General features: G+C 54.1%; 1 protein-coding gene across 2 annotated transcripts; it reads left to right on the top strand.

Annotated features, from left to right (window-relative positions):
• Positions 1 to 45: 45 nt before the first annotated feature.
• KLHL18 (kelch like family member 18) lies at positions 46 to 20,034 on the top strand. Of its 2 annotated transcripts, none has more exons than XM_030238779.2 (10): positions 46 to 257; positions 9,672 to 9,802; positions 9,971 to 10,111; positions 11,930 to 12,128; positions 14,563 to 14,723; positions 14,820 to 14,956; positions 16,190 to 16,412; positions 17,112 to 17,216; positions 17,383 to 17,494; positions 18,288 to 20,034. In XM_030238779.2, the coding sequence occupies exons 1-10, from the start codon at positions 114 to 116 to the stop codon at positions 18,672 to 18,674; spliced, it is 1,740 nt and encodes a 579-aa protein (XP_030094639.2). In that variant the 5' UTR covers positions 46 to 113; the 3' UTR covers positions 18,675 to 20,034. The 2 variants fall into 2 exon arrangements, with proteins under 2 accessions (XP_030094639.2, XP_050827170.1); XM_050971213.1 differs by having other exon boundaries at positions 16,175 to 16,412.
• The last annotated feature ends 134 nt before the right edge of the window (positions 20,035 to 20,168 follow it).

Here is a 20,168-nt window from a genome sequence, read left to right as displayed (position 1 = left end):
GCAACGGCTACTTCCGGGAGAGCCCGGAAGTGGCCCCCCATACGGCGGCCGGGCGGGGTCAGCGCGCGGCGGGGGCGAAGCGAGACGGCAGCGGGACGGGAGTGGCCGGGACGATGCTGGAAGCGGCGGCGGTGGCGGACCCGGAGCTGGATCCCGAGGATCTGGTGCATTTCTCGGTGGGAGACCTGCCCAGCCGCGGGTATGGAGTGATGGGCGAGATCCGGCGGCAGGGAAAGCTCTGCGATGTGACGCTCAAGGTGCGGCCGGGCCCCCGGGGTCGGGGGGGGCGAGGGAGCCCCGGAGCCCGGAGGGGCCTGAGCGGGGCTGGGAGAGCTCGGGCTCCCAGGGACACTGAGGAACCCCCGGTCCCTGATGGGGCTGAGGGACCCCGACCCCTCAGGGGGCTCGGAGACCTCGAGGGACCCCCCCGGCTCCTGAGGGAGGACCTCGGTCCTTGAGGGGACGCTGAGGGGGGACCTGGAGCCCTGAGGAGGTCACGGGTGTTGGGGAGGGGGAGGCTGAGGAAGCATCTGGGGGACCCTGAGGGGGGCTGAGGAACCCCCACAGCCTTTGAGGGGGGCTGAGGGTCCCCAGCCTCGGAAGGGGGAGCTGAGGGACCCCCCCATGCCCGTTCCTGGGGGTGCTGAGGGACCTCAGCTTCTGGAGGGGGCTCTTGAGGAACCCCCAGACCCCTGAGGAGGGACCCCAACCCTCAAGAGCGGGGGCTGAGGGACCCCCCCAGTCTCTTTTCCAGCGGGAAGGAGGCAGCTGGAGTTCCCCCAGACCCCTCTGGTGGGGGATGAAGGGGGCAGGAGCAGGAGCTGAGATCCTCCCTTCCCACGGCTTTGGCAGCAGAGACAGAGCTGAGCCCCCCCAAAGCCCCTCGGTGGTGCCAGGGGTGTGGGAGCTCCCCAGCCCCGCGGGGTCTCGGAGGGGCTGTGGATCCAGGTTTAGGCACCGACCTCTGGGTACCTTTCCCTAGGAAACCATTCCCTCATGGGACCATCCCTTCTTAGCATTCCAAGGAATTAATCCCCGCTCAGGATCGTGTCCCTGGCTCTGCCGGGGGGGCTGGCAGGGTGTCCTGTGCAGGCAGGAGCTGCTGGAATCCCTCAGGATTGCAGACTGGCAGGAGCTGGTGGGCTGGGAGCCACACGCAGCTCTGAGTCACTGCACAATTAACTCTGCGCTTTAATTAACCGGGAAGGTGCTGCCTGCCTACTCAGCCTCCTGAAACCTGCCGGGAGGCTGGGCCTGCCGGGGTGTGGGGAGGGGAGCATTCCATGGACACGGGAGGAGGGGCTGAGGCTGGGATCCTCCTTGGGAGAGCTCGTTCCTTCTGCAGGGCGATGGTGGTGACAGTCTGGGCTGGAACCTGGGCGAGTTCTGTGGCAAAGGTGGTTTGGGATGCAGAGTGCAGTGGTTGTAGGATTAAACTGGGTGTTGGTGTGGCAGGAGATGACCAGATCCTGGCAGTCCCACGTTTCTGGGAGACAATAGGAGGAGGTTTAGGATCCCAGTCTTATCTTGGATAAATTCCTCACCATTGTTTCTAAAATTCCTGTGAATAATTATCCATTTCTGTGGAGTTTCCATAGCAAAGAGCTGTTTAAATCCTCTTTATCCCTACAGAGATTTAAAACATATTAGGGAAGGTCAAAACCATTACAGACCAGTTTGGGATGGAAAGAACCTTAAGGATCATCCAGTGCCACCTGCCATGGGCAGGGACACCTCCCACTGTCCCAGGCTGCTCCAAGCCCCATCCTGGCCTTGGATGCTTCCAGGGATCCAGGGGCAGCCCCAGCTGCTCTGGGAATTCCATCCCAGCCCCTCCCCACTCTCACAGGGAGCAATTCCTTCCCAAAATCCCCAAGACAGATGCCAGCAGCACCTGCTTCGTTGTCAGTCCTCTGTCCCTGTTGTTTCAAGCATTCCAGCTTTCCCTCCTACACCCAGGGCTTGGAATTCCAAGCATTTCATTCATTTGTCTTGAGTCATGCTGTGAAAATATCCCACCTTGTGCTGCCTCTGGCCATCCCCTCTCCCAGTGCCCAGGTGGTTCTGGGATTAGTGCAGCCCCTCCCAGGACAGCCTGGCTGCTCCAGCTGCTGGGGCTTCAAGCAGGAGTTTGTCCCAGCTGGAAGTTGGAGGTGGCTTTGGATCACTCAGGCCCCCCAAACTCAGCCAGCACAAACTGGCCCTGCCTCAGGAATGTTTTCCCACTGGAAATCCAGGATGGGTTTCCAGCAGGGACAGAATTTGGGTGATTCTTACCCAGAATAAGGAAGGAATGTGAAGGTCATGGAGCTGCTCCAGGGTTGGAGCCCCTCTGCTGGAGCCAGGCTGGGAGAGCTGGGAATGTTCCCCTGGAGAGGAGAAGGCTCCAGGGAGAGCTCAGAGCCCTGCCAGGGCCTGAGGGGGCTCCAGGAGAGCTGGAGAGGGACTGGGGACAAGGGATGGAGGGACAGGACACAGGGAATGGCTCCCACTGCCAGAGGGCAGGGATGGATGGGAGACTGGGAATTGGGAATTCCTGGCTGGGAGGGTGGGGAGGGGCTGGCATGGAATTCCCAGAGCAGCTGTGGCTGCCCCTGGATCCCTGGCAGTGCCCAAAGCCAGGCTGGAGCAGCCTGGGACAGTGGGAGGTGTCCCTGCCATGGCAGGGGTGGCACTGGATGATCCTCAAGGTCCCTCCCAGCCCAGCCCATTCCAGGAGTCTCTGATAAAAGCTTTGAGAAATATTCCAGGTCCACTCCAGAGGAACCTCCAGGTGGATCCTGATGCTCCCATACCACTGCAGTGAATTTCTTCCCCTTTTTTCCACTCTTGCTACTTTTTGTCTGTCCCATTTTTAAACCAAAAAGCTTCCAAACACCCCTTTGTCCCAGAAGTTGGGTCTTGATGTGCCCAATGCTCCAGCTCCTGGATTTGGGAAGTTCTTTTCTCTCCCTGTCTCTTTAACAGCTGCAGGTCAGGGCTGCTCCTGATGTTCCCTCAGAGCTCCCTTTGGAGCTTCTCCGAAATGTTTAATTAAATATTCATTTGCTAGGAGCACACATGGATGGACTGCAGGGAGGAGACACACCTCAGGCTGTGGTTAGTCCTTTTCCTTTGGAAAAAAAATGGGAATTTTTGCTTAGCAAAGCCACATTTCTGCTTTCTCTGAGATTCACTGGGCTGGGCATTGGTGTGGCCATAAAATAACCAAGCCAGCCCTTCTCCCCAGCTGATCCCCATCCCAGTTGTGTTCTGGGAGGGGAAGCTGTGCTTTCCTCCTCATCCAGTCCTGGTGGTGATGGGAAAGGTGATGGAGGTTCCACAGGGGCAGGGAAACACCAGGCCTGGAATAATCATGGACAGAGCAGAAATGAGGCTCTGAGCTCTTTTTTTTTCTAATGTGGTGAGGTTTGAGGCTTTGAACTCCAGCTGTGGACAAGTCAAGGGGCAGAATTCCTCTCTCAGAACCTCTCCTCCTTATTTTTAGTGGATTTCCAGTATTTTTCCCTTCACAGCTCCCAACTAAACACTGCAAAACCCCGAGAATTCCGGCTCACGCGTTCGGGGCCATCCTTCCCTGAGCTGCAGATCCTGATCTGATCTTTAACAGCACAGTGCTGGTGTTCTTCCTGAGCATTGTTTCTGGAATTGTTTCATCCTTGCAGGATGAAAGCAGCCTGGGCAGCTTTGTTTTCTGGGATGTGCTGTCTGTGCTCCAGGCCAAGGTCCGAGCGCTCTCTAGGGACACATCAGAGGCTGCTGGAATGCAGAAACCAGGGCAAACGGATCCATCCTATTCCTTCCTTACAGATTAACAGGGAATAAATCCCTTCCCAGCTCCTGCTGGCTCCCACTGGAGCCAGGGGAGAATGATCCAAGTGCCAGGCTGGCACCTCCAGAAATCCTGGCCAAACTGTAGCAGGAGGGAAGGGTTGTGCCTCCCCAAATCCTTGGACAGAGTTGGTGTGAGCTCCTGTTGCTGCTGCAACTCCTCCTGTGGATCTGAGCCACTCCAATGCCATTTTTCCATGACTAACTCCAGGACTAATTAGAAAAGTCTCCTAAAATATAACCCAGGTCTGGCAAACTGAAATAATTCCCAGCTGTGGAGAGGGTACAATATTTGCTTTGTGTGCAACCCCACCAACGGGTCATAGCCCTGGTGGCTTCTCTCCCACCCTGATCCCAGTTTTTCCAGAGCAGACTGTTCACTCCAAGCCCCCAGACAGGAGCAGTTGCACCCCTGAGAGCTGATGCAGAGGTGGAGGAGCCTCTGGATAAGTGGAATTCCAGACAGCTCAGGCTGCCTGCCTGATCCCAGCAGGATCCTTGAAAACTCAGTGCCTGGCTGTGCTGCAGATGTTGCAGCATGTTTGGGAGATCCTCCAGGAAAAGAGGCCTAGAAAGAGAGGGAATATCTGTTTTATGGGAGAGATTGGAGGAGCAGATGGTGCATTGTGCACAGGAGAGCATTGTGCAGGATGAGGCTGTGATTCCAGCCTTGTCCCCCAGCAGACAGGGATTCTTTGGGATTCTGCCTGGATGTGATTCCCCCGAGCTCTCGGCTGCCGTCAGCTCTCCTCTTAAAGAAAATATGAGGATTTTTAGTTCCAGGATAACACAAAATTCCTTTCTGCTGTCCCTTCAGGAGCACTGAGGAGGGCAGGGCTGGAGCTGATCCTCTCAGGATGCTCCCTGTCCCTGTGGGAAGTGGAAGGACTGGAGTTCCAAAAAAACAGTTGGGTTTCTCTGAGCTGGCAGGGAGTTCTCTGGGAGTGTGGCTTTGTTGTATATCCAGAGGGGATGTGTCCTCTGCTGCAAAGGAATTGGTCACCATTCTCATGGAATCCTGGAATGCTCTGGGCTGGAGGGACCCTCAGGATGATCCCATTCCTACCCCTGCCATGGCAGGGACACCTCCCACCATCCCAGGGTGCTCCAAGCCCCAGTGTCCAACCTGGACTGGGACACTGCCGGGATCCAGGGGCAGCCACAGCTGCTCTGGGAATTCCATCCCCATATCCCATCCATCCCTGCCCTCTGGCAGTGGGAAGCCATTCAGAATTCCCTCTTTCCTGCTGCCCCCACTGGGGGATCAGCCCAGGGCAGGAGGGGTTCTGGCCAGGGAATGTGGAGCTCCTTATCCACCAACAGCCCCAAATCCTTCCCTTCTCATTGTCCCCTTTGTCCCCCCAGCCTGGATTTGTGTTTGGGATTGTCCTGATCCAGCTGCATCCCATTACCTCTTCCTGGCAAAATAGGGCTGGGATGGATTGGACACCCGCTCTGCTTCTGCTCTGGCCTCTCTGTGCTCTCAGTGCCAGCATCCCACAGAAAAGATGGATTTGGGGTTTTCTGAGACCTCTGCAGCACAAAACTCAGCGAGTTCTCAGCTCTGCAGGGTGGTGACGTCAGGAGCACAGAAATGCCTTTCTCCCACCTACACCCTTTCCTTGGAGAAAGGCTCCTTGTGCCCTGGAATTTGTTAGCATTTGGGGGCTGTGGGGGTGTCCAGGGCCAGATTCCTTTGTCACCCACTCAGAAGGGAATTCCAGGATTCCTGGGCTCAGGAGGGATGCTTGCAAAGCTCCTTCTTCTGGAAAACAGAATCTTTTGCCTTAAAAGCAAAGGACCTAAAATTATAAATTGTAAAACAGAACATCCTGGAATGGTATTGATGCCTGAGGTTTTTGCTTTTATATTTTTCAGATTCTGTGCTGCTTTAGTGTGTGGGTCTGAGCTTCCCATCAGGGCATGGTGAGCTCTGTGCCCAGAGCAGGGAGACAAAACAATTCCTGCTCCAGCTGGGCACCAAGGGCAAATGAGCCAAATCTCAGCCCAGGAGCACAAACCCCGTGGGCTGGAGAGAGAAAAACAAGCAGGGTGGGAGTGCCTGGGCTAAAGCTGGGCTGGGACAATGAACTGCAAGGTGGGAATGGAGCAGAGCTGATCCCAGGGAGAGACCCCGGGAGCGCTGGTGCATTTTGGGGCCATTTTGGGTCATCTTGGGTGCAGCCCTGGCTGGGCTCTGCTGCTGCCCAAGGTGCATCCATGGAGGAGATCCTTGGAATCAATCCCTGCTCTATTCTTTAGCTCTGCCCAGCCTCTGCTCCAGGGCAGCCTGCACAAGGCATCAGTACCAGGAAGGGGATGAGCTCTTTCCCACTTTCTCCTTAGGTGACTCCATCAGGAAAGTGCATTAATTTAGTCATGGAAAAGGGAGAGCCTTTGGCTCTGGAGGAAGGGAGTACTTTGAGAAAGAAGATACGAGGATGAGCTGAATGGACTCATCCTTGGAAGGATTTTCCATATTCCACAGGAAAATCCCGTCCTTTGCCTGCAGCAGGAAATGCAGCTGTTCCTTGGGGACTCTCCATGAAGCACTGATGAAATGAACACAATGATGCTTTTAGAGCAGAGATCCCAATTTCTCCATCTCCCCAAGGGCTCTCCACCATTCCAGTAGCAAGTTCCAAAGAGAAGGAATCCCAGCTTTTGTCTTGTCCAGCACCAGGGAGTATTTCCCAGGCTCTTTGCTGCTGCAGCTCTGAGGATCTCCTGCTCACGGGGACCATTCCCAGTTTGGCAGCACCTGGAGGGGCAGCACTGGGCAATCCCAGACCCAAGGGATTTCATCCCAGTGCTGGTTGATCCCAGCTGTCCTTATCCCACAGGAATCTTTCAGGATGCCTGGGGATGTTTGCTCTGCAAAGCCCAGCTGTGTAGGAGATCATGAGGCTGTTTGGTGGCAGCTCCTCTGGTGCAGCCCTGGAACTGCAGCCTGCTGGAACCTTCCACCCTTGGCCAGGGACTGGGGGCATGGAATCATGGAATGGTTTATGTTGGAAAAGCCCTCTTGGATCCAGCCATGACCCAGCACTGACCGTGTCTCCAAGTGCCACATCCACATGGATGTCACATCCCACCAGGGATGGGGAGCCACCACTGCCCTGGGCTGTCCCTTCCAAGGCTTCACCCCTTATTCCATGAGGAAATTTTCCCAATTTCCACCCTGAGCCTGCCCTGGCCCAGCCTGAGGCCATTCCCTCTCTCCTGTCCCTGTTCCCTGGAGCACAGCCCGACCCCCCTGGCTGTCCCCTCCTGGCAGGAGCTGTGCAGAGCCACAAGGTCCCTCCTGACCCCCCTTTTCTCCAGGCTGAGTCCCTTCCCAGCTCCCTCAGGAGTTTTCCAGACCCTTCTCAGCTCTGTTCCCTTCCCTGGACACCCTCCAGCTCCTCAATGTCACTCTTGCCATGAGGGGCCCAGAGCTGCCACCTGGGCTCTGTAAATTACAGTTATTTTCTGAAATAAGGGCCTTTTTCTCCTCCTTGGGTCACACTACAGGCTTGGGGCTTGAGTAAATATAACCTTGGTGTTGAAATTCCTGTTATCTTTAGTTATAAAGATAATTTTGCCTATAAATAGGAGGTCACTGTATGTATTTGAAGCAGGTGTTTCACTTTAAGAGGTGCCTGTTCAATTTTAGCACCACGTTTCATTTATTAAAAAGCTGAAATGAGATTTGGACAGTTGTGATTTTTGGCAGCTTGAGCTTAGGGGGAAATGAAAGTCAAGTAAAATGTTGCTTTTCTTGCACACTCAGCCTGAATGGGAGCACTCATCCAAACAAACCAAATGAACTGCTCCAGTTGGAGTGAATTCCTTACAGGATTTCAGAGATAAGAGGAGGCCTTGTTCCCTCACCTTTCAGAAGCAGCAGAAGGAAAACTGGAGTGTTTCTGTGTGTTGGGATGTTTGAGGCACACGGGAAGGGATTTCCCTGCAGCATGGAGGGGTATCAATAATGGGATTTATTATTGATAAATCACTGGGTTGGGCCAGGAGCAGCTGCTGAGGGAGTGGCCTCAGCCATGGGCAAGGGATGGGCTGGAAGTGCTGAGCAGGGAGGGTGTTCCTGAGCCTCCAGGCTGGAATGGGGACAGGCCAAGCAGCACATTTGTCCCTGTGGTCACCCAGGCTGTGCCTGCTTCTGTGTTGTGGGAATCAGAAAGATAGAAATCCTCACAAACACAAAATTACAGCCTTAGAAGAAGCCTAGATTGATGTGGAAGCAAGGTACACAGACACTGAACAGAGAAATCATAAACATATGTTTCTATAAGTTCTATATATCTATAACCTTCTATTAGTTATGTTTCTATAAGTTCTATATATCTATAACCTTCTATTAGTTATGTTTCTATAAGTTATATTTAACTTTCTATAAGTTATGTTTCTATAGTTATAAGTAAGAATATGCCTTAAATAAGTAAGAAACTGTATTAGATAAGGTAATGGTTTTATAATATAATAATGTAGTAATATGGTTATATAGAATAAGAGTTTAGATATCATAATAGAAACATGTATATATATATAATAAAATCTTATTAGACAAAAGCATCCACATTACAGTAGAAAATATAAAGATAATAAGTTAAAAGAGCAAAACATACTGTATAACAACTGTCCATTGGATTAGAAAGTTATATACTGTTACAAGAAAGAATTTATTGCCATCTTAGACTGTGGCTGACAGCTTGCTATCTTATAAATCTCATCCCCTTTGAGACTGATGTTATCTAAACAAGAAATCGTTCTTAATCTAGTCATGATCCCATCCCTTCCATGAATACAACAACACCTACACTGTGCCAGCCCTTCCCTCTGGGAATTCCCAAACCCAGAGCTCCAGCAGTGTCCTGAGGGACTTCCCTGTCCTGAGCAGCACCTGGGGACACAGAGAGTCCTCACCTGGCAGGGATGGAGGGAAGGAAAATCCCAGGGATGTGGGGAGGGGCTGGCAGCTCCCAGGTTCTGGAATCCCTTCCCTTTATGGCCTTGCCTTATGAAATTTGCTGTATTTTTGTGTTTCTAAAGCTCTGTCCAGACTGGAGTTTGTGCTCTCTGTGTGAAGTCAGGGTGGGAAGCTGCTCTGCCAACATTCCTTCCTCTCCAGGGCCAGGGAGGTGGCCTGGAGCTCCATCCTCTCATGGGATGCTGCATGTTGGAATCCAAAATGCAGGGAACTCTCAGAACTTTGGGTCTGTTAGCCAAATTTTAGAATTAAACCCAGGATTTGATCTGAGACCTTGGGAAAGGTTTCCCAACGGAGGTGCTGGAAGGGAGAATGTGGATTTGTAGTTTAAAGCAGAGACACGTTGATCTAAGCAAAGGAAAGTTTAGAGTTTTGAAGAGTTTTAGAGTTCAAGATATAAAAATAAAAGCAGTTACAGAGGTAAACAAGGAGTTTAGAATGCAGTACTGTGGGTTTGTGTGCCATAACATGGCTGGCTAAGAAAGCTCACACTCTAGCATAAGACAAAAGATTGAAGGATATAATGTTAATATTTAGGATATAATTAAGGATATAATATCGAAGGTCAACAACATAAATATCATTGTTGGCAGTGTTTTATTGTCAATAAATCCTTAAAAGGTCTTTAACCGAGGGTGCTGTGACCTCCTGAGCCGTGCAGTGCAGGTGTGAGCCGAGCTCACCCTTCCTGCCCGTGTGCAAGACAGGAAAATAAATCACATCAAAGACAGCCCAGAGGTCCTGTCTCTAATTCCTTCCAAAGCTCTGCACAGGTGAATTGTCCCAGCTGCAGGGACTCCCTGGAGCAGTGGCTGGTGCTGATCCCTTCTCCTCCCTGCTCTCCCTGCTTTAGGTGGGGGACCACAAGTTCAGCGCTCACCGGATCGTGCTGGCAGCGTCCATCCCCTACTTCCACGCCATGTTCACCAACGACATGATGGAGTGCAAGCAGGATGAGATTGTCATGCAGGGCATGGATCCCAGGTAAAACTGCCTGGGGAAACCCCAGGGACCACAGCTGCCCTGCCTCGCTGTGTGTGCAAGGCTCAAAGCCTGTTCCCAGTGGGAGTGATCCCACAGAGCATCCTGCTGTTGGCAGTGCTATCCCAGCTGGACTCCAGTGCATTTTCTGCCCTTTCTCCCTCTTTTCAGTGCTCTGGAGGCTCTGATCAACTTTGCCTACAACGGTCACCTGGCCATAGACCAGCAGAATGTGCAGTCCCTGCTCATGGGGGCGAGTTTCCTGCAGCTGCAGAACATCAAGGACGCTTGCTGCACCTTCCTCAGGGAGAGGTGAGTGGGGCTGGGGGGATCCTGGGGGAATTCCAGGGAGATTCTGGGGGGATTCCAGCTGCTCCCCAGCAGCAGTGAGATTCTGTCACTGTGTCCAGCTTGGGAGGAGCAGGATGTGTCCTTCTAGCAGGATGAGGAGTGTGCATCCCAAAACTTGGCATCTGTAGAGTTATGGAACACTAAATGGGTTGGGAGGGATCTTAAAGCCCATCCCAATCCCCCCTGTCATGGCAGGGGCACCTCCCACTGTCCCAGGCTACTCCAAGCCCCATCCAACCAGGCCTTGGACACTTCAGGGATCCAGGGGCAGCCACAGCTGCTCTGGGAATTCCACCCCAGGGCCTCCCCACTCTCCCAGCCAGGAATTCCTTCCCATCCATCCCTGCCCTCTGGCAATGGAAGCCATGCCCCCTTCTCCTACCACTCTCATTTCCTTCAGAATAACCCATCACTCCTTTATGGGGACTCAGTGAGAGACCTTGGCCAGCCACAGATTCAAAACTCAGAGCAAAACTGAGGAGACATTTCCCTTTTTGAGAGCCCATCCTGGCAGGAATTGCCCTTCCTGCTGCCATGTGTGCTAAAGGGGAGGAACACAGTGCCTCAGCCCAGGAGCTGGACAGGAAACTGTGGCACAGCCCTAAACTGGTCCCAGGTTCTTCAATTTCCTCACTGGTGTTTGGCTGTTCCAGCAGCACAGTGTGGAAATGGAAAGCTGGGATACTCTGTCCACATTCCACATGGATTCTCAGCCCTGCCAGGGAGTCTGATGTGTTCGCTTTTCCCAGCCTGTCTTCTCTGCAGCTGCTCAGGGCATTCTGTGGTGTGATGTCAAGCACGCTCACCAAATACAGGGATTGGCCACCAAAATTCTCCCAAACGCACCAGGAGCAGCCAGCTGTCCTAAGTGAACTCCTGGCTTTGAGTGCACAGCTGCCAGTTTGGTTAATAACCAAAACTTAGTGGATTCTGGCCACCCTGGAGAGCTGGGACATGGACACTGAGCTCTCCTTCTCAAGTGGAATTGAGAATTGGGATATTTTTAGGCAGCTGTGTTGTAACCAAGCCCTCAGAGTCACCCTCATGTGACAGTTCCCCACCCAACAGCACAGGGACCTGGAGCTGCTGCAGAGATCCACAGGAGGCCCCAGGGCTGCTCCAGGGCTGGAGCCAGGCTGGGAGAGCTGGGAATGCTCCCCTGGAGAGGAGAAGGCTCCAGGGAGAGCTCAGAGCCCTGCCAGGGCCTGAGGGGGCTCCAGGAGAGCTGGAGAGGGACTGGGGACAAGGGATGGAGGGACAGGACCCAGGGAATGGCTCCCACTGCCAGAGGGCAGGGATGGATGGGAGACTGGGAAGGGAATCCTGGCTGGGAGGATGGGGAGGATCTGGCACAGGGTGCCCAGGGAAGCTGTGGATGCTCCCAGAGGCACCTGGATCTATCCAATGCCTCTCTGCCAGGGACAGGGGGACATTTGTGTTTCCATCCTGTGGCTCTGCCTTGGATTCACCTGGAGCTCCCTGTGCAGGGCAGCTCCTGGGTGAGCTGGAATGGGCCATCACTGGAGAGGACAGGGCACATCTGCCATTGCACTGAGTGTCCTCCTCTGCTTCCCAGAATCCTGGAATGGTTTGGGTTGGAAGGGACCTGAAATCCCATCCATTCCACCCCTGCCGTGGCATGGACACCTCCCACTGTCCCAGGCTGCTCCAAGCCCCAATGTCCAACCTGACCTTGGACACTCCCAGGGATCCAAGAGCAGCCATCTTCTCCTCCATTAGCCTGACATTCCTGTTTTCTCCTGCTCCCTTCTGCTGCAGGCTCCATCCCAAGAACTGCCTGGGTGTCCGGCAGTTTGCCGAGACCATGATGTGCACGGTGCTCTACGACGCTGCCAACAGCTTCATCCACCAGCACTTCGTGGAGGTCTCCATGTCCGAGGAGTTCCTGGCCCTGCCCTTCGAGGATGTCCTGGAGCTCGTTTCCAGGGATGAGCTCAACGTGAAGTCTGAAGAGCAGGTGGGTACCTGGGGTAGGGCTTGGCCAAGGAAGGTTTGACCTTGAGGGGTTTCTTGCTGCTTGGGAGTGGAACGGGAATGGGAATGGGAATTGTCCTGTTCCTGGGCTGAGTGAAGCTGAGATCTCCTGGCACAGTGGGGACACTCAGAGGTGCTGGACAGAGCTGTGATGGTTTTCTGTGCCTGCTCCAGACTGACCTGTTCCTAAAGAAACAGAAGGCAGGGCTTTTTTAGGATCACAGAATCAGTGAAGCCCTCAGAGAGCATCGAGTCCAACACTTCCCCCAGCACTGCCAAGGCCACCACTGGCCATGTCCCCAGGTGCCACATCCACATGGCTTTCAAATCCCTGCAGGGATGGGAACTCCACCATGCCCTGGGCAGCTGTGCCACATCTGGACAGCCCTTCCCATGAGGAAATTTTTCCAAATTCCCACCTAAACCTCTGCTGGGACAACATAAGTCTGTTTCCTCTCCTCCTGTCCCTTGTTCCCCAAGAGAAGAGCTGGAATCCCACCTGGCTGCACCCTCCTGTCAGGGAGTTTGTGGGAGTGAGAGGAGTTTAGGGTGTTCCCACAGCCTTGAGAATCCATCAGTGTGGGCTGACAGTGAGCAGGGAAAGCAGAGCCTGTCCTTGAGCCTGGAAATCTGTCCTGCTGTTCCTGAGGAGGTGACAAAGGCAGAGCAGACCTCCAGCTTCTCCTTGTAGGGTAAAAATGTGCTTCTTTAATCAGGCCAAGGGAGGGAGGGGAATCTGCCCCACATTCCAGCCACATTCCTGTGTCATACCAAGAATTCCTCACTCTATTTTTCCCAGAGCAGGTAGAATCCAAAGAGTCCATCCTGGGGACATGTCCCCTTGCCCTGGCAACTGCCAGCCCCACCCTTCAGAAATTCCAGTAGCACCCTGCAGAGAGGAAGAAAATTGGTTTGGGGTTTTTAACCCTGTGGTGCTGTTGGAGAAGCATTTTTGCATGGAAAGTTTGGGAATTGTGTTGGGAGAAAGTCCAGATGCCCCTATGCAAGGAAGAGTTGATGACTTTGTTCTGGTCAGTCATAAAGGCTGCAGTAACTTCAGTGGGGAGTCCTGTGAACTCAGGAATGTGGATCCCAAATTAGGCTGGGACCAGGGGGCACCAGGATCCTTTTGTAGCTGGAGTCATCCAGTGGGGCTTCAGAGAGGGGCCTCACTGTCCCCTGCAGTGTCTGGGACAGAGCCTGAAGGGACCTGCTCAGCTCCAGGTGTCTCCAGTGCAGTCATTCAGAGATGGAGCCCTGCCATCAAACCTGTCTCCTGGTTTCTCATGGAGCAGCACCATTCCCAGTCTTCTTTCCCAGTTTGCAGATTTCTCTCACTAAATCAACACAGTTTTGTGTTCTGTGCCACCTCCTCGGCCAAAATCCTCCTTGCAGCTCCCTCATCTCCCTGCAAACTTCTGTGCTGAATGTCCCATCCCACGGGACAGGAGATCGGGATTGTCAAAGGCAGGGAAAGAAACCTGCATGGAGCCAGGCTGGGAATATTCCCCTGGAGAGGAGAAGGCTCCAGGGAGAGCTCAGAGCCCTGCCAGGGCCTGAGGGGGCTCCAGGAGAGCTGGAGAGGGACTGGGGACAAGGGATGGAGGGACAGGACCCAGGGAATGGCTCCCACTGCCAGAGGGCAGGGATGGATGAGAGATTGGGAAGGGATTCCTGGCTGGGAGGGTGGGGAGGGGCTGGGATGGAATTCCCAGAGCAGCTGTGGCTGCTCCTGGATCCCTGGAAGTGTCCAGGTCCAGGTTGGACACTGGTGCTTGGAGCAGCCTGGGATAGTGGAAGGTGTCCCTGCCCATGGCAGGGGGTGGTACTGGATGATCCTTGAGGTTTCTTCCAACCCAAACCATTCCAAGATTTCATGTCATTTCATTCCCATCTGTGAGAAATGAATTTGTAGAGGATTTTTAAAGTTTGACAGAAGGTTCACATAGTATCTATTTGTATGTAAACTTTGAGATAAGAAATGTTGGCTTAGACATGCCATGGAAGAAAACAGATATTGTTGAGAGAGAAATGGAGCTAGAAAAAAGTTTTAAAGGATAGTTTTGTAAATAGTGGATATTTTGGAGAAATAGAGCTATGAAAGATGTTAATAATATAAAACTACTCATAAGGGTAGTTTTAGATTATTAACTTTAAAGTATTTATAGTGTGGTAAAAGTTGATAAGCTAAGACACATTCTAATGTATTGTAATTAGGAAATAGTTGGGTTTTGATTGTAATAGCATGAATTATAACATCTGTATTGTCTCACTCTTCACATGAGACTAAAAATGGAATAAAAGTTTTCAAAACAGCTCTCAGTTACCCCATCTCTGAGTCAGAAAAGAGCTTAATCCAACACCCATCCACTTGCACAACCCCCACAGTCCCCCTTGCCCCTGCTGTCTCCTGGCAGGTGTTTGAAGCTGCCCTGGCCTGGATCAGGTTCGAGCGAGAGCAGAGGGAGCCCTTCCTGCCCGAGCTGCTGTCCCGGATCCGGCTGCCGCTCTGCCGGCCGCAGTTCCTCACCGACCGCGTGCAGCAGGACGACCTGGTCCGCTGCTGCCACAAGTGCAGGTGAGCCTGGGGCAGCAGGGAGGCAAAGTCAGAGCCTGCAATCTCAGCCTCCAGCCAGCCAGATCTCCTCTCTAATACTCCACCGTTGGATTTCAGGGATCTGGTGGACGAGGCCAAGGATTACCACCTGATGCCGGAGCGCCGGCCGCACCTGCCGGCGTTCAAGACGCGGCCGCGGTGCTGCACGTCCATCGCGGGGCTGATCTACGCCGTGGGGGGACTCAACTCAGCAGGTACCTTGCAGTGGAAAGACCACCAGGGGCTGGGTGAGATGATGGGATGCTGGAATTCCCTCCTGTGGAAGCGTGGAGCAGTTTCTCCTCCTCCATGCAGCACTTTGACCCTTCCGGTGACACCCTCAGGGTGGTTGTGCCCATAGTTTAACATATTCCCTCTGAAATCCTGTCCAGGTGAGGCTTTCTTAGGACATATTCCTAAAGAGTTTGATGGGCCTGGAGCCCCAAGCAGGACTTGCAGGGATCTTTACAATGTTGTTGGGGTTGTGGGGTCACAGCACTTTGGCATGAACCTCACGGTGGCATAAAAAGGGAACAGAAAGTGACCAAGGAAAACACTTCTATGGAGGAGCTGCCCTCCCCGGAAGCAGCGACACCACAGATGGGACTTGCAGGTCTCTGCTGCCCCTTGGAGGACAGTGGAGGTGCCACTTCCACAGAGGGAACTTGTCCAGGCTCCTCGTGCAGAGCACAGCAGAGCTTGGAGATGTTCCCTGATCTTTTGGAGTGTGGGAACAATGGGAATTGTTCAGAGTGGCATCTCTGGGGGCGAGCAGGGATATGTGGCTGGGAAATGTCTCTGGGGAGCAGGAAGGCTGGAATAGGATGTGAGAGCCCAGGATAGGACAGAGAAACCCAGAATGGTCTGGGTTGGAAGGGTCGTTAAGGATCATCCTATCATCCTGGTTTTTTAAGATTTTCTGAGCCTTCTGATGTTTACATTCTTGTAACGAACTTTCTCATGCACTTTGTGTAAATAACTTACTGGTTTGCATTCTTTTATGGAGGAGGAGAAGTTTGATGGACTGTTGGTTTGTCCAGTGTCATTGGAGAGGTGGCACTGTCACCCTCCAATCCACTGTCACTTTTGGAAATCTATAAGTGTTAGAGTCAGAAATTAAACACCCACTTTTTTGCCTTGGAGAGCTGCGTGTCCACATTGTTTTATTTTGTGTCCTATAGCGACAATCATCCCATTCCACTGGGACACCTCCCACTGTCCCAGGCTGCTCCAAGCCCTGTCCAGCCTGGCCTTGGACACTGCCAGGGAGCCAGGTGCAGCACTTTGCACTTGGTCTTGTCGAATCTTTCCCCAGATATTTTCCCAAAGAAAAGCCGGCAAATTCCCCATGCCGACCCCATCTTTAGGCACCACTCTAAACCCCCCTCACCATCCTAGGGCTTCATCAGGTCTCCCTCTTTTAATTTGAGTAGCAAATTTCTATGCAGGCGACTCCCTGAACGTGGTGGAGGTGTTTGACCCCATTGCCAACCGCTGGGAGAAGTGCCAGCCCATGGGCACGGCGCGCAGCCGCGTCGGCGTGGCCGTGCTCAACGGGCTGCTCTACGCCATCGGCGGCTACGACGGCCAGCTGAGGCTCAGCACCGTGGAGGTCTACAACCCCGACACCGACTCCTGGTCCAAAGTGGAAAGCATGAACAGTAAGAGGAGGTAGGTGCAGCTCACAGCGAGGAGACTTCTGGAAAAGCAGGGGAAAACGAGGTGTGAGGAAGAGTGGTTCTTGAAAGGCAAGGAGAAACGATTTTGGAGGAAGAGTGGGGTGGCAGGTGGTGGGCACCTGGCAGGATGTGTGGGGTGGGAAATGGGAAAGGAGAAGTGGGGCAGAGTGGAGGCAGCTGGGATTTCCTTGGTTAGTGGAGCCGGGCTCTGGTCCCAGGGAACAGGGATAGAGGACAAGGGAAATGGCCTCAAGCTGTGCCAGGAGAGTTCAGGTTGGATACAGGAAAAATTCCACTTGGAAGGGGTTGTCCAGCCCTGGCCCAGGCTGTCCAGGGCAGGGGTGGAGGGTGTACGTGCCCCTCACCAGGTTTCTCTGGAGCCCCCTCAGCCACTCCTGGTGCTCCAGCCCCTTCCCCAGCTCCATTCCCTTCTCTGGACACACTCCAGCCCCCCAATGTCTTTTTCTCTTGTGAGCAGCCCAAATCCACACCCAGGATTTGAGGTGTTCCTGCCATGAGCACCTTTCCCCTTTGTGAGCTCAGAGGTCAAGTGGGACTGAGCAGTTTGGAGGTGAATCCGGGGAAAAAGCAGTTTGTTGGGATGCCACAGGCACAGTGTTTGGGGTCACAGCGTTGGGGACAGGATGACAGCACCTCCAGCCACCTCACAGGGTCCTGCTGTTCCTTGCAGTGCCATGGGAACAGTGGTGCTGGATGGACAGATCTACGTGTGTGGTGGCTACGATGGAAACTCATCCCTCAACTCAGTGGAGTCCTACTCTCCAGAAACAAACAAGTAAGAGCCCTTGGGGTCCCAGAGCTTTTCCAGAAGGTTCCTCTCCGGTGTTCCGTGTCCTGGCACTGCTGGGCAGGAGTGGGCAAAGGAGAGATGGTAGAATCCAGCACTAGAAAAGCTTGGAATGATCTGTGGGACGTGCTGACCTCTCCCCTCTCCCTCCCAGGTGGACAGCAGTGACCCCCATGAGCTCCAACCGCAGCGCTGCCGGAGTCACCGTGTTCGAGGGCCGGATCTACGTGTCTGGAGGGCACGACGGACTCCAGATCTTCAACAGCGTAAGGGCCTGGGCTGGGCTCAGCCCCTGCAACTCAGCTGGGGCTGGAAGCCTCCATGTCCTGTCCCTGGGCATCCAAACAGCCCCAAGTGGTCATGCCACCAAACTGTGTCACTTCCACCCATAACAGAAAAACCTGAGGGGGAACAGAAGTGCCTCATTTATCCATTTGGGGCCATGGAGATGTTCTGAGGGTTGGAGCCCCTCTCTCAGCCCCTTGGAGACAGGCTGAGAGAGAAGAGAAGGCTCCAAAGAGCCCCTTGAAGGGCCTAAAGGGGCTCCAGGAGAGTTGGGGAGAGGGACTGGGGACAAGGCATGAAGGGACAGGACACAGGGAATGGCTTTGAGCTGAAGGAGGGGAGATTAGGTGGGATATTGGGAAGTAGTTCCTGTCTGTGAGGGTGGGGAAGCCCTGGCACAGGTTGCCCACAGGAGCTGTGGCTGCCCCTGGATCCCTGGAAGTGTCCAAGGCCAGGCTGGACAGGGCTTGGAGCAGCCTGGGACAGTGGAGGTCGTCCCTGCCCACAGCAGGGATGGCACTGGATGAGCTTTAAGGTCCCTTCCAACCCAAACCCTTCAGGCACCGATCCCATAACAGCCGAACTTTTAACTGAAGGCTGTTCAGTCCTCCCAGCTCCCTCAGCTGCTCCTGCTGATTTAACACAACAAACCCCAAACTGCCCCTGCTTTGGAGGTGCCCCAGCAGTGCCAGCACCCCGGGGGGGGGGGGGATACCCCAGGGTGACTCCCAAGGCAGCAGCAGCATCCCTGACCGCGCTCGTGCCCCCTGGCAGGTGGAGTACTACAACCCGCACACGTCCAGCTGGCACGCGGTCCCGCCCATGCTGAACAAGCGGTGCCGGCACGGCGCGGCCGCCCTGGGCAGCCGCATGTTCGTCTGCGGCGGCTACGACGGCTCCGGCTTCCTGAGCGCCGCCGAGCTCTACAGCTCCGCGGCCGAGCAGTGGTACCTGATCGTGCCCATGAACACCCGGCGCAGCCGCGTCTCCCTGGTGGCCAACTGCGGCCGGCTCTACGCCGTGGGCGGCTACGACGGACAGTCCAACCTCAGCTCGGTGGAGATGTACGACCCCGAGAGCAACCGCTGGACGTTCATGGCGCCCATGGTGTGCCACGAGGGCGGCGTGGGCGTGGGCTGCGTGCCGCTCCTCACCATCTGACACGGGGGGTTGGGGTTGGGTTTGGGGGGCGTCTCGTCTGCAGCGAGCGTGCCAGGAATTCCAGGTGCTCGATCCGAACACAAACTTGACTTGAGAGTAATCCCCACCTGAAAGTTTTTGGGCTGAAGGTCCTGAAGGGTGAAATGTGGTGAGTTTATGTGCGAGCAGAGACCCCCTCGGCCTTCTCCGGAGCCGAGGCCGAGCGGATCCATCCACCCATCGTCGGTTTTCCTGCGGTTGCATCTTTGGGAAGTGCCCTTGTGGGCTGGGGGAGGGGGCCAGGCTTCATTGTGACATAAAAACGGCAACTTCAAGGACTTGGAAAATCCATCTGCACTTTCTGGGAGCAGCAAAACCCCCTGAGCCCTCCCAGGGGCACCAGCAGCGATTTGGGGGGGTCCTGGTTGCACAGGGGGTCTCCAAAGAGGACAAACACGGCACTGTCACTTCCAGGAGCTTCTTACACAAGACACCCCCAGTTTCTCGTGCTTTCCTCAGCTTGATGTGGAAAACTTCTCCACAAGAGCCACAGGATGGAGAAACCAGGAAGAGGAAAAGTTCAGTTAAACCAGGATCGTTGTTTGGGCAAGCTCTGGAGAAGGATGGATGGAAACGACTCCAAGGCAACAGCCTGAGGGTTTCAAAATGGAAAAGAGATTATCAGGATGTCCTTTAAATTAATTATTGAGGTATTTTCCAAGCCTAAGAGGCAGCTGGAACAGAAAGGCTGGGATATTTTAGGAGAGGCAAGGAAAATACGTGGTGAGTGTGTCGTGCTCTGCTGGGAAAGGTCTTTGCCATGGGTTTTGTGCCAGGAAACTTTGGAATGCTGGCAGAGCCAAAGAGCTGCCTGGCAGCATCTTCCCTGCATCAGCCCTTCAGCCCCTGTCCTGCATGATCCGTGATCCGCCGTCCCTCCGGAGCTCTCCGTGCCCGGCTCTTCCCGTGCCACCCTGGGCACAGCCATACCTCCTCCGGGCAGGCAGGGCCAGGCAGCAGGAATGTGACCCCATCCCAGCTGCCAGACATTTGGGATCTCCCCCCGTGCCTGTCCCCATCCCCGTGTTCAGGGGCTCGGAGGAGCGGGATGTGCCCCCCAGCCCCACTCCTGGTGTCTGCTCCTGCTGCCAGCATCCCTGGGACTGACTCTGGCTGTACATGTGGATGTCTATATTGGGGTACTGTGTATATTTTAGGGTCTGTAATGAGCATATCTGGTTATCAATGTGATCTATCAGGACATATCCATTTCTCCCACATCTATCCACTGCTGGCTTCCCAGGAATGGGAATCCTTTGGACTTTTCTGTGCTGCTCAGACTTTAAAAAGGAAAAATCAGAAAAAACACGATCAGAATGAAGTTGTTGCCTGTAGCATCTTCTCTTCTCCAGGACCCATCCCGATGGTCTCCATGGGCAAAGGGAGCTCTGGTGAGCTGCTCTCCTGGTGTTCCATTATCCCTTTTCCCTCCCACCGTCTCCCACCTGGGGCTTG

The sequence above is a fragment of the Serinus canaria genome, chromosome 2, assembly GCF_022539315.1.
Source record: "Serinus canaria isolate serCan28SL12 chromosome 2, serCan2020, whole genome shotgun sequence".
Taxonomy (NCBI): Eukaryota; Metazoa; Chordata; class Aves; order Passeriformes; family Fringillidae; genus Serinus; species Serinus canaria.
This window is presented reverse-complemented; position numbering and strand designations above follow the sequence as displayed.